Genomic DNA, 17636 nt, shown 5'->3' on the forward strand with positions numbered 1-17636 from the left:
GTTGATATTCATTACTTTTATTTACACTGTGTTTTAAGGCTAAATCCAGAAGCATCCACCCAGAAGTAAGACCTTCAGATCGCACTCTGCTGTCTCTTGCCAAGCAGCCAAACCAAAAATCATACACAGCAGAGATGCCTATGTGCTGAACAGAGAAATTCAAAACAAAATTAGACCAAAGCCTGCAAGTCTCCACAAAGGTTCACTGTTCTCTTTTCAGACTTCTCTCTCAGCAAGTGGCTCCTCAAGGCTCACCAGGGGAAGAGACGAGCAGACAATCAGACCACGGTCACAATCCCTGCACCATAAACCCTTCTGATGAATGCAGGAGGAGTCATTCGAGAACCTCAAAGCATTTCGGGGAGGTGTCAGCCCCACTTTTAAAAATAGGCAGAAGCACTTAATAAGCACTTGGGCCTATTCCCATGGAAGATGTTTCCAAAGCCTGAATTCATCTGCAGCAAATGTGGTGGCCAGTGACTAACACACGGTATTAGGCTTAAACCTAAGCACAGCTACCAGTGGGACATTCACTTACATCCCCTCCACTTCTAGTGGCCTAGATGTTGGAGTTCTGCTGGTCAGACAAAATATTTAACACAAAGGGGGCTGCAGGAGCTCCAGTGGGAGAGGACCTGGCTCTGACACCGTGATGTGGTGTCCCCCTCCTGGCCCTGTGTTTCGCACAGCACTGACACAGAGCTAAGCTATTTAGAAGAACCCAGAAAGTCATGCCCCGATCTTGTAGGCTTTTAAGTCCATTTATCATGGGCCCATCAATGCTGGTACTTCTGAAGCTCTCCAATTCAAGCAGCTCAGTGCAATCACCTGAAGAATTTGGAGTGCGGATCGTTAACGCTTTGAGAATCCTGTATATCACCAAGTTTTAGCGAATTAACCCAAAACAGGAAGAAAAAAGCACAGACAAAGCCAAATCAGATAATTACGAAACCTTGCTGCCAGCTGTTTATCTTGCATCTCACAACACGGGAATTTAAATGGAAGCTACTCACGAAAACTGGTCGTGTCACAGACTTCTCTGAAAGTTCATGGCTTACCATGGGGAAACATCCAAAATGTAAGCATGACCCAAAGGACACGAGGGGACTTCCCAAGCAGGGTGACAAGAGAGAGCTACTCAAGAGGAAAGGGAAAGGAAGGACACATGGGAATGGAGGGACAGATACATTTAGGGCAGAGTTGAGTGGAAACCCAAGGAAGTTTCAGAAGCTGTATTTAAGCCCATCTACATGGAGGCAATTTTTCTCCAGAGCATCACACGGTTAACGCTGATCCAGCCTTAAAGCCAGTGGCTTTCCTTAATCAACCTCAGCACTCCCGTTTCAGCAGGGGGCATGCTCAGATAAGAGCTGGTTTAGTTTCCGTGTCTCTTGCTCATAAAAGCCTGAAGAGAAAGAATGCTACAGCTATTTACGCTCGTGCCCACTGGGAACCTCTCTTAGACATAATTGCTTTGAAATAAACTGGATGAGTGAAGACCTAAACAAAAATACTGCTTTGATATGCAGTCAGTATTTTCTTTCATGAAGATCTTTTCTGGCTGGTTATTCATTTAGAAGTAACTACGTTAAAAATGCTGAAAAAAACGTGTTCTATTAGTTAAAACACACACTGAGGAGCACAGGGGTTTCTTAACAGCTCTCATGAACTGCGGAGAGGGAAAAAAGCAAAAGGCAGAGCTCAAATAAGGCATTTCTTAACATGCTTGTGAAAACTTCCTACAGTATGGCTCAATTCTCACCTCTCCATGGCCACTATACATCTCCCAATATTATAAAAGAAAGAGTGCCATATTAACCTCTAGTTTCTGACTTCCTTTCCAGTAGCATCAGCTTGATTTAATATAAATAGGCCTAGTCTTCACGATAATTTGGTATTTCTATTGTGTTACTTATCTCCCACCACTGCAATGTTCCAACTGCGGGGCTTAAGGAGGCATTAGGAGTTCTTTCTGGAGAAAGCAGCCTAAGCGTCTAGAAAAGGCATGCATTATACAAAAAGCACGAAAATAAGGAGATTTAACTTGAAGTGGGTTTTCCAGAGAAGAAAAAACAACCCTGCCTCCCCTCGCCACAGACTTCAGCGACTGGTTAGGTAAACTCCTAATAAATAAGAAGTGTGTAGGCTGTACTGACCTATAACCTGGTTTCCATTTAGGGCAAGTCACTTCGAGAATGTCCCTGTCTCATTTTCAAGCAGCTTTTGCAGGACTTGGGAGTTGCTGTAGTTCCCTTGTGTACCTATAAAGGCTTTTAGAGTTCTACCTCATGTTAATACGGTGGCTAAACAGGAAAATAAGGCCTGTTTTCTAGCATTTCTGGAATTGCTAGGGGGTTACTTCACATCGCAACAGAAGAATGACAGGCAAAGTCTCTGAAATTATTCTAGTGACCTAAAAATATACAAATTAATTCCAGAACCTTGTAATTTGCAATATTCCTCATACCACTCTAAGGAGGAAAAGCAAAACTGGATAGTCAGATACTATTTACTACAGCCTTTATCTTGTGGGTCTTAGTACAGCAAAAATGCTGCAAATTTTGTCTGAAAACAGAGTGGGAATTAAAAGAGAGCAGAAGGGAGACCTGTGGGCAAAAATAGGAAACAGAGATTAAACAATCTGTTGTCGGTCAAAGGTTACTTGTAGATCAGTTACCACTAGAGGCTAAAACAGCCTGCTCAAAACCACGAACACACGGCTTCCAGTTGCTCAAACTTGGTAGTTAGTCTTCCCGACAGTAAAAATTTGGAACTAATGAAACAAAAATCTAACACTCACACAATAATAGCCTGTATCAAATTTCACACCACTTGCAAACCTTCTACAGAGCCTTGGGCCTGATATCCAAGTGCAAACAGCAGAAGTCAAGTAGCAGAAACAGGGTCAGGCACATGCCCCCAGCTCTCAGGTCTTTAGTTTTTTCTTTTCTCCAGCAAACTCTTTTTCTCTAGCACAAAGAGACGTGTTTTATTTCAAGCTGTATTTCATACTCACTGTAATTCAAACTTTTAAACAGTAATTTTGCCTCTTGGTAACCTCTCCGTCAGAAGAATGTGTTCTAAAGTAAACACAAACTTGTCCTAAATCCATTGCTAGGAGTTGCTCCAAAGCAGAAAGGAAAGGGCTGCTGAAGCTGGCTACGTGCTGCTAGGAGCACATTATTTCAGCATTCCTCTTAAGCTGCCATCTTTCCAACACCAGGCCTTCGTGCCTCAAAATCCAACTAAATACCAAAGCAAGGTCTACCTACACTTGCTCAGTAATTAAGTTTCCCTGTCGTTCTCAATGCAATCAGTGAACAGAGACGCTGGCTGAGGCACCCCAGGAATCACTTCACCCTCCCCTTCCTATTTGACTCACACATTTATTAGCTATTTACTGATGAAAGACTGATATCACCGGGTCACGTCACAAGAACATCTCAGAAGGGGAGAAAGGAAACATCTTCCAGTACGCCGGTTTTACAGGTGGTAAAATATTTTCCCAGCAGTGCTCTTCCTTTCATCCAAGTTCCAAACAAACAAACAAAAAGTCTAAACAACCTCTTCTTGGTTATGCTTTAAATAAATATTTTCAGAACCATTAATGCAAGCGCACTGAAAATGCTAAAAAACAGTTACCCTGCCTCACTTTTCGTGGAGTTATTCCCCTTCTAAATTCAGAAGGAACATGAACACTGCTTTCCAAAACCACCCTCCCAGCAGTTAAATGACACCTGCAGAATGGAAACCGAAGCTTCTAGAGAGGCTCGGCAATTAGGACTAATGGAAAACTAACTAGATTCCCAAGGCTTCCCAACCCTGCTTTCCTTTGAAGAAGTCAACCACTCCTCCCTGCCCGCCCTCCTCCTAAGCACTTGCCAGGCTTTTTAATAGCATTTGACAGTTCAGCAGCCTGATGAAGTTCGGATCGATTCAGAAACTCAAGTTCCACCTCTGCTGTCCGCATACTTCAGGAAGGGAAGAGTTAAAAACGCCACCACGGCTGGTGCAGGTCGCGGCAGCGGCACATACCTCCTCCTTCCTCCACCTTCAATTAGATTGTGTTTTGTTTTCGGCTTTCTTTAATTACCCGCTGCCATCCGAGCCCAACTTGGTGGCACAAATGTTTTATCCCCTCGTAATGTCAGGATTTAAAATTAGATTTCGTCCCCCAGAAACGCACTTCATCCAACCTTAATGGCTTGGTCCAGCAACGACGCCGATTTTATGTAACAGCCTTCATGCTAAGACCTAAAAACTGCACTCAAAATTACAGCCACCTTTTCCGGCCGTATGTTTTCTCTCGTATTAATCCGAAAGGGATCAAATTCGGGGCGAAAAGGAAGCAGTTCTGCCAGATCAAACGCAGAAGCAGCAGGAGAAAAAGCAAATTACATAAAGTCCGAATGTACTCACGGTCTCCTTATTCGGAAGCAACTCCTTTCGGATCCTGAAGAAGTTCTTGCCGTACTGCCTCAACCCCTTAATAAAACGTTTCTGCGATAAAAGATAACAAAAATAGCATGTCAGCAGAGGGGAAAACAAAAAGATCTCGGTAATCAGCACAACTGCCACACAGTTCAGAGCGCAAGGACTGCCGATGGAAGGAAACGTACACGTACGCAGCGACGGAGCAGGCAGAAAAGGCTCGGAAAAGCCCCCGAAAAAGAGAAAAAAAAAACGAGCCAGATCCCTTCCTATGCCAAACTTGCAGCGTTTGAAGCTTTAGAAGAAGAAAGTCAGTACCGCAGCCGCTCCTTCTCCGCGACGGCCGCAATCCGCCGCCGCGCGTCCCTCAGCGCTGCTGCCCGAGCGGGAGGAAGGCGGCGGAGGGGAGGAGGAGGAGGAAGAGGAGGAGGAAGAGGAGGAGGAGGCTCCGCAGGAGGTGCCGGGGGGCTCAACGCGTTCCCCCCCGGCTTCGCCCTTCCTGACGCCCGCTCCCGGGGAAGCTCCCCCAAGGCGGCTCCGCCGCTTCGCTCCGCCGGCTCCGCAGCCGCTCAAGGGGCCCGGGGGGGCTCCGCGGGGAAGCTCCGGGGTCCCTCCGGGACTCGACCCCGGCTCCGGGGGCCGCTGGCAGCGGGGAGAAGGGCGGCGGGGGCCGGGCGGAGCGGCGCGGAGCGGCCGCCGGGAGCTGAGGCGAGCCGGGGGCCGGGCGGGAGGCGGCGGCCGCCCAGCGTGTGATGGCGGCGGGGCTGGGCGCCGCGGGCGCGCCGCAAAAGGCGGCCTGGATCGCCCCACACGCACACAACACCCCACAAAACACAACCCCACAAAACCCTCCCGGAGCCCCCGGCTGCCCCCCGCGGCTCTCCTCCCCCTTCACGGCACCACGGCGGGGAGATGAAGGCCCGAGCCCGGAGGGCACGAAGCGAGCGCTGCCTGTGAGGGAAGGGGAGCGGGGCACGGAGGAGCAGAGGCAGCTCCCCGAGTACAAACGCACCCAGCAGGCTGGCTTAGTGCCTTCTGGACTAATTCTTCCTGCAAACACCGACCTGAGGGAGGTGGGCAGGGGATTAGGGGCTTCCACGCTGTGTGGTGGCTAGGGAATTTGAGGAAGGGCAATCAGTTTTCTGCCACAGCAGCGCTCTGCATGCCCCACAAGTGCCCACCACATCACTGGGCAGACCTGCTCCCACCTGAGGGGACTTCAACAGAATCACAAACATTTCCTCACCTCACCCCAACCCTCCAAACCATTAAGACCACCAGGCTTCCCACAAAGCCACCTGGGGGCACAGGGACACAAACAAACAGCCCCTGGTCCACGCTCTGAGATCTCAACCCTGTACGTTGGTGCTCAAACCTAAAACCAGGTCCCTCCTAAACCAGGGGACCCAGCACGCAGGAGTCGAGTTCAGCACCTGGGGTGCTTGGGATCCTGCACCGGGCCCCTTGGATTAATGGCACGGTCCCAGCCCTGCACACCCAAAGATCACCAGATACCAAGCTGCCCACAGCCTGTGGGCTGATTCGCATGCATACCTCTGGCTGTTTACCATGTGAATGGCGAGGAATTTTCATTACACCGAGAGGGGGACACCACGTACACACCTCTGCCGCCTTGTGCTTCTGGGCTAGGTAAGATGGCAGTGGCACCATCCTCCTCCTGCCAGCCCCGGCATCCCGAAAGAGCAGCGCTGTTCCTGGCTACAACTTATGGCAAAGAATGAAAACCAACTACATGGAGGAGGATTTAAGAGCAGGCAAGCCAAAATGAACTCGGACTGTCGACACCACTGCCTCCTGGGTGCTATCAGCAGTACAGCACTTCTGCGGCATCAGCTAACAGCATATGGGAGAACTCGACATGAAAAGCCGGGGGGAAGGAGGAGAAACCAGAGCGGTGAGACTCCAGCCATGGGTGAAAAGCACAAGGAACAGGAGAGTGCAATCCCATAAAGAGGAAAGGCCTGGCTTCCTATTTATTCCTTGTTTTACCTAACATTTACTACGGTGTACCTGAATTCTCAGGGGAGAAGTCTATTTATCTTCTTCAGAAGGTTTCAAATCAAACTCTTTTACATTTGCTTCGTGTTCTCGTTCAACTATTAAAAGCTAAAGCAAACAAAACCAACCAAACAAACCAACCAGCTATGACAAACTGTTTTCCATTTGACTCAGGAGACGTCAAAAATCCCTACTGGCAACGTCAGCCTAGCAGAGCCTGTCTGAGGGAGCCTGAAACGCCGCCCCAGGTTTCCAAACGTGACTGAAGGCGTCCTTCTGCCGCTCCGAAACCCCGGCCAATTATGCTGCCACCTTTATCAGTGTCGTATAAAATGAGCACCAGGCCACTGAGGCAGCACGAGAAGCTATAAAATAGTTGTGTCTACTCAAAGGCACGAGACAGCCACTCTTCTCAACAACCACACATAAAAAGCAGTTCAATAAACTTAGAAAATCTGAAACTTAAGGCGCTTTTTTTTTAAAAAAAAAAAAAAACAAAAAACAAAAAACATTTTCTCTTCCACGTTTTCCTTCCTGTTCTTCCATTAATTCAGGCATTACGTTCAGCTCTTGCTCATACTGCAACAAAACCAGCTACTGCTTTTCTCCAAGTCCAGAACAACAGAGACCTCTCCCAAACACATTTAAATATTGAGAAGCAAATAGTCACACACCAAATCAGAAGCGACCTGTTGTTCTCCTGTCTGTCATAAAACAGTCTGCCTAATGCCGCTTGAATTCTCTCTCCTCTGCACAAATGACATGCAACAAATTTTATGGCTGCATTTTAACAGTGCAGAAGATGTGGCACTCGCAGAAGGTATCAGCAAACAACAGCCAACGAATTAAAGAGCCTTAAACCCATGGATGCATGAGAATGGAGCTCTGGTAAGAAAACGAAGTGGCTCTAGAGTACAGTGGTTTGAAAATCCAAATTCTGTATTTTGAAAAATTAAGATAAACATTCCAATTTTACCACTTAAGTAATGTTTTAAAGTTCGACATGTGACAGGACTGTCAGCATTATTGTTTGTGCTGTCACCAAAGACAAAACTGTAACACAGCTGACAAAAATACTACGGGTAATTATTGTTGTGAAGCAGCATTAGGAAATCCCATGGCTTGCTAGGTCAGTCAATATTGACAGTCAGAGATATTTTATGAAGTGGTTACCATGGCTATTGACCAGCCAGAACACAAGATCTCCTAATGCCATTTTATAATTTGAGCTTCCCCAGTAAAATTTATTAGGTTCTACAGTATCCTGCTCCAATGTGTATACAGGGAGCTATAAATAACCAAGGAAGAACAAGGAACAAGCATGTTAATGTTTGCATATGTGTTCCTTGCAGGTCCCATATTTTATCCCGAGAAACAAATATCATGACAAGATACACAAAGCCATTATGTTCTGACTAACAGAGCTCAGATGGCATGTTTATCAATGTGATGATAATGCCATTGCAAAGCTGTAGTTAAGGTTATGCGTCAGGGTTTCTATTATCAAGAGACTACAGCTTGGCAGGAAAAATTTGCTGCTGCATGCTGAAATTCAGCACCCCAGGTTTTAACTGGGAACTGAGGCTCCCAGTTCACTTTTCATCTTGTTTACTGCACAAATCGAAGATACGGCTGGCTCTAAAAGCACACAAGAATAACATCTAGTAAAAAATAACCAGTTTAATCAATTTAAGAATTTCAAACGGAAACCTCATGGGCTTCAGAAAGGCAGGACGAGTGATAAAACCGCAAATTTGTAACTCCTACTAATATGTCTCTTCTGAGGTGATGCTTCAATCGGGTTTAGATCAAATGTATTTTCTTTAAGAGAAGCCATGTGTTATTTCTTTCCCTTCCCACGACTCCCACCTGGTTAATTAATGAAAAACATGTTGTAATGCAATACATTTGCAAACACACAAATACAGAGGCTTTTCTGTTCCTTCTTAATCCAACAAATAAGGATTTTTCCTCAATTTTTCTAAAAAAAAAAAAAAATCCCCTCTTTAGACCGTGTCCAAGAACAACAAGTTCTTCTCTCAAACATTTCCTTAAATTATGAGCGTATAAAAAAGGGAAGTTAGAGTGGAAAACACTATGATTTTTTTTTCCAATACAGATTTTATGATCATGAAAGCAATAGGTACAGTGGACGTTTTGAAAGGCCTGAGATTTGCTAGGCAGATGCCAGCTGAAGTTGTCACCATCTTCCACGTTTAATGCACCTTATTAAGTTTTATAGCAAACGTGCTAAGAAGATTTACAGGGCTTTAATAGTTAACAGCAAATAAACACTAAATGCGTAAAAGCATCTTTATTTCTGAAATTTCACAGGATGAAAAATTATGGCAGTTATTCTGGAACGAAAATGAGATTTGGTTGTATCTGCAAAACTCTTAAATGTTCAGCACATTTATAGATCGCCCCAAACAATTTTTAGCATGCAGACATCGTATACGCACATTGGCTGGATTTCAGCACGCAGAGTACATTTTATTAAAAGCTTGGCTGGTTTTTAACATTATATTTCGCTTATGTGTGTACAGTGCAAATAAAGGCATTTGCTGATAAGGTTAAATGATACATACTGTCCTCCAGGAACAGAAGTATCCCGACAGTTGCCTTAAGACAAGGAGACAGGTTAACCTGAAGACGCCAACAGAACAGAACTTCCCTTGTTCACAATTATTGTCCCACCAAATTACACCTGGCTATAGCAGAAAACGATGTTAATATTTGCTGTATCGTTACCTCAAAGGAGTTGTGTGTGCTCAGTAGCAGACAGGACCAAGTACTGCTCAGCAAGTGATTCCAGCAAGAACCAAAAAAGGTGTTTTATGTTACAGGGAACGCAGCCTGGCACCGAGCTTGGGTGGCTGCACAATGGAGAAGCAGATGGAGATGGACAGACATTGTCTGGTCACCGAGTCAAACACTTCCATGGCACAGTGCTAAGAGGCTCAAGTCCCACCACACGAAGAGGACAGAAAGCTACAGAAGAAAAGAGGGGGAAAAATCCATTTCTAGCAGCAGGGGAGAGGGCTAGAGGGAGACTCCAGAGGAATTTCTCAGCCTAAGGATGCCCATCCTTGGGCCACGAAGAGGACTGGTCCGAGGTAAGAGGATATTTTAGGTTACAACCGTAGCGTGTGGAATGAGCATCATGACCCAGCAAAGCTCACCCAAAACCTCTAAAATAAGTCCACTGGGAAAGGAACTGTCAAGAAAAATCTATATTCAGGCCTCTGCTGTGTTCCTTTAATATGGCCTGCTGCTGGGAGAACAGGATATGCTTCAACCTCATCTGAACTTCCTTTGTTTTATTGTTTCCTGTCACTACCGTAACTCTGCTTTATGTTTTTTAAATTTAATTTTGAAGTAGCCAGCAGTTTTACCCTTCGCACTGGATCCTCGTGCTGCTGCTCGTTACATCAGTTAACAGCAAGCTTGCAAAAATCACCCAGCTGGCAAACTTGTTTAATGCAGAGGCTCCATGAGCCTTCCCTAAGCATCTCTGCGTGTTGCTGCCCTGGCCTTAGCGTTGGAGACACCGCATCGGAGAGGCACGAGCACATCTCATGCACATAAGTGGAAGCTGAAGTAGATCTCTGGAGAAATATCTGTGCCTCTACTGCTTGCTTAGGGCCACCTGCCTTTAGCCTACAGCATGTTTCAGGTTAGGGATGGGACTGCTGTGTCCCACATCTACCACAGCATTTCCTTGTGTCCTGCAGCAAGCAGGGCTGTCACCAACCAGCACGTTCGAGTCTTCTCCCAATAATTCTGCACTGAGGCAGAGGCTGTGGTTACGGGGCCTCACTGCTCTTCCCTGACACGACCAGAGGTAGGAGAAACCATTCACAGGGTGGCTCTGGCAACTGCTTGAAGAGGTCTGCAACCCTCTGCTGCAGTGGGAGTGTTTGTGCTCCATGACCACAAGCGCTTCCCAGATCCGCCTGGCCTGCAGAAGGTCGTGGAGCAGTGGCAAGCAGCGGTGCAGCGATGCTTTTTGCCCTACCTAGGAGCGGTAGCTCACAGTGGCAGCGAAGCACGAGCACTAATACCTGCCAGCCACCCCCTCAACGCCAGCTGCTGCTGCTTGATCACCACCTACACGCTTTGGAGTGACCCGTTTTGGGAAAAGTGGTGGTTCCTGTTTGGGGGTTTTGCTGTTTGCTTTTTTAATGTGCCCCTTCCGTGACTCTGAACAGGTAAATGCTTCGTTAATTGGGTCACAAATGTGCTTCCAGACTGCCAGGCCAAGAGGGAAGGCACAGGCAGGTGATTGCTCTGTGGAGAGGCACTGGAAGAGGAAAATCTTATATGTCGGTGGGTGGGTGTGTATAGGTACTTCTTGTTGTTGTTAAAAGCACGCTTTACCTCCAAAATATATGTGATTATTTTCTTCATTAAGCAGATTGCGACCTTAGTTCACAACACAAACTAAAAACAAATTCACCCTTAATAGATAGCGCTCTGCTTATTTTTCTTGTGTATTTGTTACAATTAATATTTTTTTCCCCAGGCAAAATTCTCCTTTGAGCTTCATAATCTGAAAATCAAATTCTTTTTTTCACCAAGGCCTTTAACTCAAAGATAATATGAAAAAAAAAAAAAAAAAAAAAAAAACCAAGAAAAAAAAAACATTTTTATGGTGTTCATTAGATACACATCTATGTTTAAGGGCACCAACATTCTCATTGGATTTTCAAAGCAGCTCTTCAGAGTGCATTGCTGGTCATCTAAGTGCCATAAACCCATACACCCCCAGGCCATATGCCTGTAAGATCACCTGGCCTTTACGGACAGGAAAAGACAAGAAATAGATCAGCAGCAAGGCCTAAAAGGTGCTGAGCACTTCGCTCTCTGTCCCATTGGGGTCACTCCGTATTCCTGCAGCATTACACCCTCCATCCCGAGCTGAGCACCAGGGGCTCAGCCCCGAAGCCTCGCGGCGCTGCGGAGGCGCACAGCACCACCAGGGCCCGCTCCGGATACCCAGAGCCGCGCACACAGCCGGCGAGTCATTAAGCAGCCTCCCTCAAGGGAATGCCAAGAGATCCTGAAATGATAATGATCCCCCTGCCATGGTGCTGCACTGGTAGCTTTTGTTTTGAACAATAGATCTCCCATGATACCTCTCGCTCGCTGAAAATACTGGTATTAAGTGAGCATGAGCACAGCTGTGTGTAAATTACATATATAAACAGATTAGATTTGTATATTTATACTGGATGCAAACACATTAATAGCACATTTGCATACACAGTTGGCTAAATGAGACTGCATGCAGAGCAGGATTACTGGTTACAAACACATTTATTTAGAATTTTCAATAAAGTATTTATACTGCCATTCCAGAGGTCAGAGGGGATTCATCATCCCTTCTCTCCTCTCTCCCTCCTTACGAGAATGCAAAAATGCTCTCGCCGTGGTGCCGGCCGCGTGCCTCCGGCCCTGAGCCATACCTGGTCTGGGAAAAGGGCTCCCAAGCTAGCTGCAGGGACAGCCCGGGTGCTCAACTCAAGGCTTCCCAAATTAATTTCCATTTATTTTATCGGGGATGATGTTGTAAGGGGGTACAAGTTTCTAAATCAGAGCACAGCGCGAGCTACAGCCCAATTGCCAGTTTCTCCATCTCTTCTTTCCTCTCTCTGCTTCATGCCAAGGATCAATGCAGAAACCTGCATCAAAGGCATCGCGCTATCGAAGGTGACACAACAGCTCCCGGGCTTTTCCGGAGCCGGGGCAGAATTCAACCATTCCTTCACCCTGGGCTGCGAGCTGTCAGGATGCTGCTAACCTCATGCGCTAACCCCTGCTTTCTTTCACCATCTGTATTGCAACAGAGCTATTTTTGTAGAGAGACAGATTTCAGATTCACCCAAAGCACTTCGCAAGGCTTTTTTATTTGCTGGTGAATGTTGTACCTGTTTCTGGGCGAGAGCAAAGAAAACAGACAGAAAATAAAAATCAATTACCCCTAAATGAGGAGCATTCGGTTTTGCTCCGAGCGCGGCCTCCCTGTTTATCAGGTCTGGGTGTTTCACCACACGTCCCCAGACAATGCTCCCGTGATGCTGGAAGCTGGTGGCCCCACCAACACCTCTCCCCGTGCCAGAACGTGGCCAGAGCCGACCGGGATCGCTGCAGCCCGAGCCGGGGGAAGTCGGTTGTCAGAGCCGAGCGGTGCCGCCGCTCCGCCACGGGATCACAAAATCAGAATCAAAAGGCTATTGTAATGAACACACGCTTCCTGCTCGGTTGTTAATTGTTGAGGAGCTGCGGGGAGGCTGCGATCACACAGCGTATGGCAGCAGAAATGTGATCCGGTAAACGAGATAAAGTCAACAGCGCGCCAAGAAACCTGATCTAAGGACAGCCTGCAGTGGCACATCAGATGCTGGTGCACAGATCAAAAAAGGGCTGGATATTAAAGCAGCAGCAGGAGGAAAATAAAAAGAAAACTGACTTTACTTTTCCCGAGCTCTAGAAAGGGTATTTGATAAACAGCCCTGCCTCGCTGGCAATGCGATTCCTGGACTATTGCAAGCGTTAGGATCCATCGTAACACCACGGCAGTGCCTGCAACACGTCCGACAGCAAGGAAAGCCACAGGTACACATGAGTGCTGGGTCAAGGGCTGCTCCTTTCACAGCTCAACCCCAATAAAGTCGGGATGGGGGACAAGATGGGGTGTCCCCAATACCCCAAGCAGGCCACAGGACCCTGGCAGCACTGGGTCCCGCTGTGGGCAGTTTCCCCAGCGCAGCAAGCCCGAGCTGCCACCAGCTGCAAACACCCAGGCCCACGGTACGGAGACATTGCAGGCATTTCCCCATGCTACTACACATAGTCATTTCCACCAGCAAGGAACTGGGCAGGCCAGCTTGCCCACATTTGTATTTAAATGCCCGTGGCAGGCCTTCTGCTGGCAGGCACCCACCTACCCGGCACCACGCTGACTCCAGACCTGTGCAGCTCTCCAGGACCCACAAAGCCTCCTGCAGCCTCCGTCACCTCCACCAAACTGCTTCTCTCTGCACGTGTCCATGAGCCAGGCTTCTGAGCCCAGCCCTTTCTGTGGGCTTAAGAAAAAAAAACACCACCAAAGCTCGCTATCTATTCCTGGCACCTGAACTTTGTCATCTCCTGCAATCAACAGTTTCTCACCGCCGCAAACAAAGCTGAAAGATTTCAGTGAGTTTTCACCTAAGTGATATTTTTTTTTTTTTTAAGAGGCATTTGCAGAGTTAAAGAGAAGCAAAGGTCTGGCACATTTGTGACCCAGAAAAACAAAACAATTTGCTGCTGCCAAGAGACAACAGCAAGCTTTTGATTCTACTTCAGATTATCTTTTTCTGTACGCAGATTCACTTCTGATTATTTTAAACTGCTGTTAAAAAGTTAGCATATGGAAAAAGCCTTCTGGTAGATCAAAACTAAACAGCAAGTAAAAAAAAGTTGGACAATATCTCTTTCCAAGGATACGCTTCCTTTCCCTTATGACATCTGAAAGGATCTCCCTTTAAGATAGGAAAGCAGCAGAAATTCAGCACTTAACCTGCAAACTTCCAAGGGAAAAAGGCTACCTGCTTTTGGTTTCTTAGACTAATGCTCATCCAGAATTGGTGAAAATACACTGTAAAAACGTAAAATAGTGTAGGGAATGCTTCGCTGCTCCCACCGAGCAGATCTCCATGAAGTTATCAATAGCAGAACTCCTGTTGTAGGCACTGGGTGAGCACAGACACGCGCCCATCCCAGCCCGGAGCTGCAGCTCAGCACGGTCAGACCACCAGCTAATAACTAACCTGAGGCTTAGCATAAGATAAGCCTCCAACTTGAGCTTTCTACTTAAACACCCGAACATTTCCATTTCCTTCGTTTTTTCCCCCAGAAAAGACTTAGCTTTGTGTTACGTGGATCATACAGAGTTCCAAAAATACATGTCAATTTGCTCAAGTTTGACATCATTATGCAAGCCCGAAGTTCTCCGCTTTCAGTGCCATTTTTTTGTCCTTTCACTCGATTTGTAACACTGCAGACAAAAAGCTGCACTCAGACTACTTGAAATGTACTGTGCGATCCTTTCAAGACCCGAACGCTGTATTTCTAGTGGAAGTTCCCTATTGCGGAAATATTGTTCCTCTGGGATTTCAGCCATTATTGTCAATTATTCTGGAGGCTGTATTTCTGCCGTCAAACAGTGACTTGCTGCAAATGACAGAAGGAAATGAACAAAACCACTTCAAGAGCTCCCATGCTTTAGAGCAACGAACAGATCCGAGAATAATGAGACAAAATGGTGGCAAGAATCCCCAAGGAAATTATCCACATAGAGAGGCAAATATTTCTGCAGGTGACTCCGCCAAGTAAATAATTAAACAGCGGGGCTGTTTGCAGTTACAGTGCCCACGTTTGAGTTCAAACACCAAGATAAAAATCCCAGTTTGTGACCCTTACTAAAAAGGCATAACCACCCCTACAAGCTTCCTCAACATGTCTCGGGATTCATCTGCCACTCTGCAGAGTAGTGAAGAGATACCTGAGACAGCACATCTGGATTTAAGAAATAATAGAAATGATGAACTAAATTCCAAGCTAAGAGACTCGGGCTCAGTGAGAGACCTAGATTAAGCAGAAAGCAAGCTCTGTCCTGTAGGGCAGGAGTTCTCCATCCTGCTCAAGTGTTCACAACAAAAAGGGGGGTTCTGATGGTTCGAGAATTTCTATCGCTGTAGTTAGAGAAATGAAAGTTTAGCAGCCAGCTTCCATTTCCACCTAGGATGACACAGTATCAGAAAGCCTTCAACACCCAAGACCCAACACAAGCACGTTCAGAACACTCCAAATCTCCTCCAGAAAGCCATCTTCAGTGCTGCACTGCCCAAGGTTGCCACCCGTTTTTGAAGCCGGGTTTGCAGACCATCACCGGGGCTTTTATTATATCAAAATTCTGCCCGTCAAAAAAAAAGTTAGAGATGAGAAATCCCTGAGCTGTCCCCACCAAAAGACAGCAGACAGCATGCCAGCAAGCCCCTCGGCAGAGCTGGAGCGGGGCTGCTCACTGTGCAACTCGAGCACCAAAATCTGCAAGCGGAGTGCTTACGGCAGCGTGGATGCACCATCAGCTGAGCTGCCTGACAATTATCAACTCTGATTTTTTTTTTCCCCCCTTTAAAACTAATTTCCACTGCGCAAGGTTTCGGTTCCTTGCAAGCTCCCGTGGCACGGGGACCCACGCTACAACCTGCATTGTTCAATTATCCACTGCTTTTTTGTCCCATGAACGTAAGATCACAGCGAGTGACTGATGCACTTCCGCAACGCCGCCATCCAATTACCGAGGAAGACGTTGGCTCACACGGTGATCTTGGCAGCAACGCATAAAAGTAGCTTTAAAAAGAAGCAGATGATTCATAAGTTCCCTTTTCTTTTGTGTAAGGGCCTCTGAATCAAAACATCTAGTCGAGGGGCGGGGGGGAGAGGGTGCCAAATGTGAAAAAGTGAGCCATGAATAGAAGAGGGAGAAAAAAAAGAATCGGAAATGAAGGCCCAGAAATGATGCGTGTGTAACAAAGGAGAACAGTGGCAAAGGGAATGTGAAAGGTGCAGATTTGGGGAAGAAGTGCTGAGACTCTGAAATTGCCTCCCAGACCTACAGACCCAGACAGCGTCCTCCGTAACAGGTTAACTCCTTTGTAAAATAAGCACCCTAATAAACCAGAGGTGCCTTCTTTCGACTTCTCCAATTTGTAAGAAGTGGAATGGTTGATCTGAGTGCTTGAAATTACTCCAATCCAGGGGAGAGCAAGATGCTGGGGTGCTTATTTGGGTCCTCTAAATGCATAAGCCCCTGTCTGATCCATCTCCCCATATAGCCTAAATATAAATCTGAGAGGATGCTATGAATAGGGGGGTAAGGGAGAAGAGGAAGGGCATGAAGAAACAAACAAGAGAGAAAACGTGGTGGCTCGTGCACACGTGGATAGGGGAACGAGCGAGATATCAGAGGGCAGTAAAAGCTGAAGCGAAACCACAAACCCAGGAGCGATGTGCACTTTGTATCTTCAAAACCACAGCACACGAAAGCACAAAAGCAGCATCGGACATGGAGCACCAAGTGGTTGTTTTTGATTGCACCCTCAGCAGCGCCGAGCAGCAGGGCAGAGCCTTTACACAACCCCAGGCGAGGAGGAAGGAAGAGCCGACCTAACCGCACGCCCCTTCCAGCGGAGCTCTGCAGCGGCTCAGCTTATTTACAGGCTGTCCTGGGGAGCTTCCTCTGTGCTGACAACAAACTTCTCAAAAAAGATTGAAAGCTGAGCTGCTTGGCTGCTACGAAATGGGAAACGGGATCCTTCCAAGGTGGCATCTGCACTCCCAAATCCATGGGATCCCCCCCCGGGTCGCCCCACGCCCCCCATTTACCCCACACACCGCTCGGTGTCCCCAGCTCCCGCAGGCTCCCCGGCACTGGCAGGCACTCAGCATCTCGCTGGATCGAGTCCTTATTTGCTGTCACATTCTTTTTATGGCAGCATAATCATTAGCTTTACTGGCGCTGTTACCCTTCTAACTAATTAGGAATCTTGGATGGATGCAGAAAATGATTAATATTTAGTCGCTCCGCGTCTACTACAGAAGCAGCCTATTATCAAACAAGTGACACCTCCACAAACTTAAATTAAATAATGGCTCCCATAGAGGGTTCGGAGCTGCTGACAGAATGGCAAGTGATTTAAGTAACATAAAGCTGAGCAACTGGTGATGGATCACAGTTTTCTCTCTCGCTCTGTTACAGCCTGTAATAGAACAAATGATCATTTTTCAGCCTAATTGAATATGGCCGCCCCGCTTGTGCACAAAAGGAGACAAAGCTATATAATTTGCTTCATTAAAATGCATTTTTATGTCATCTGAAAGATTAAAAAAAATCAGCGCTGTTGATAGGGAAGATTAGAAAAATAAAATTTATCATGCAAACAGAACTTGCAAATGAGGTGTAGCTTGGCATTCAGGCTGCTTACGCTTGTGCAGGAAAGATAAGTCCTGAGCGCTAAAGCACACAGAGCATCCATGTTGTGACAGTAATCAGAGTTTCTTAAATAAGAACTATGTCACTATACCAATTCAAAGAGGAATTCTGTCACTTTCTGCTGTAACATCCCCTGGTCCATAGT

General features: G+C 46.7%; 1 protein-coding gene across 6 annotated transcripts in view; it reads right to left on the reverse strand.

Annotated features, from left to right (window-relative positions):
• Window positions 1-17636, reverse strand: part of RERE (arginine-glutamic acid dipeptide repeats) — a 223897-nt gene that overhangs the window by 43864 nt on the left and 162397 nt on the right. For all 6 annotated transcript variants that reach the window (XM_084495027.1, XM_084495029.1, XM_084495028.1 and 3 more), the window contains one exon: window positions 4420-4500. In XM_084495027.1, coding sequence (XP_084351153.1) covers window positions 4420-4500 — 81 coding nt within the window. The remainder of the gene's footprint in view (window positions 1-4419; window positions 4501-17636) is intronic.

The sequence above is a fragment of the Aythya ferina genome (assembly GCF_964211825.1).
Source record: "Aythya ferina genome assembly, chromosome: 21".
NCBI classification, from domain to species: Eukaryota; Metazoa; Chordata; class Aves; order Anseriformes; family Anatidae; genus Aythya; species Aythya ferina.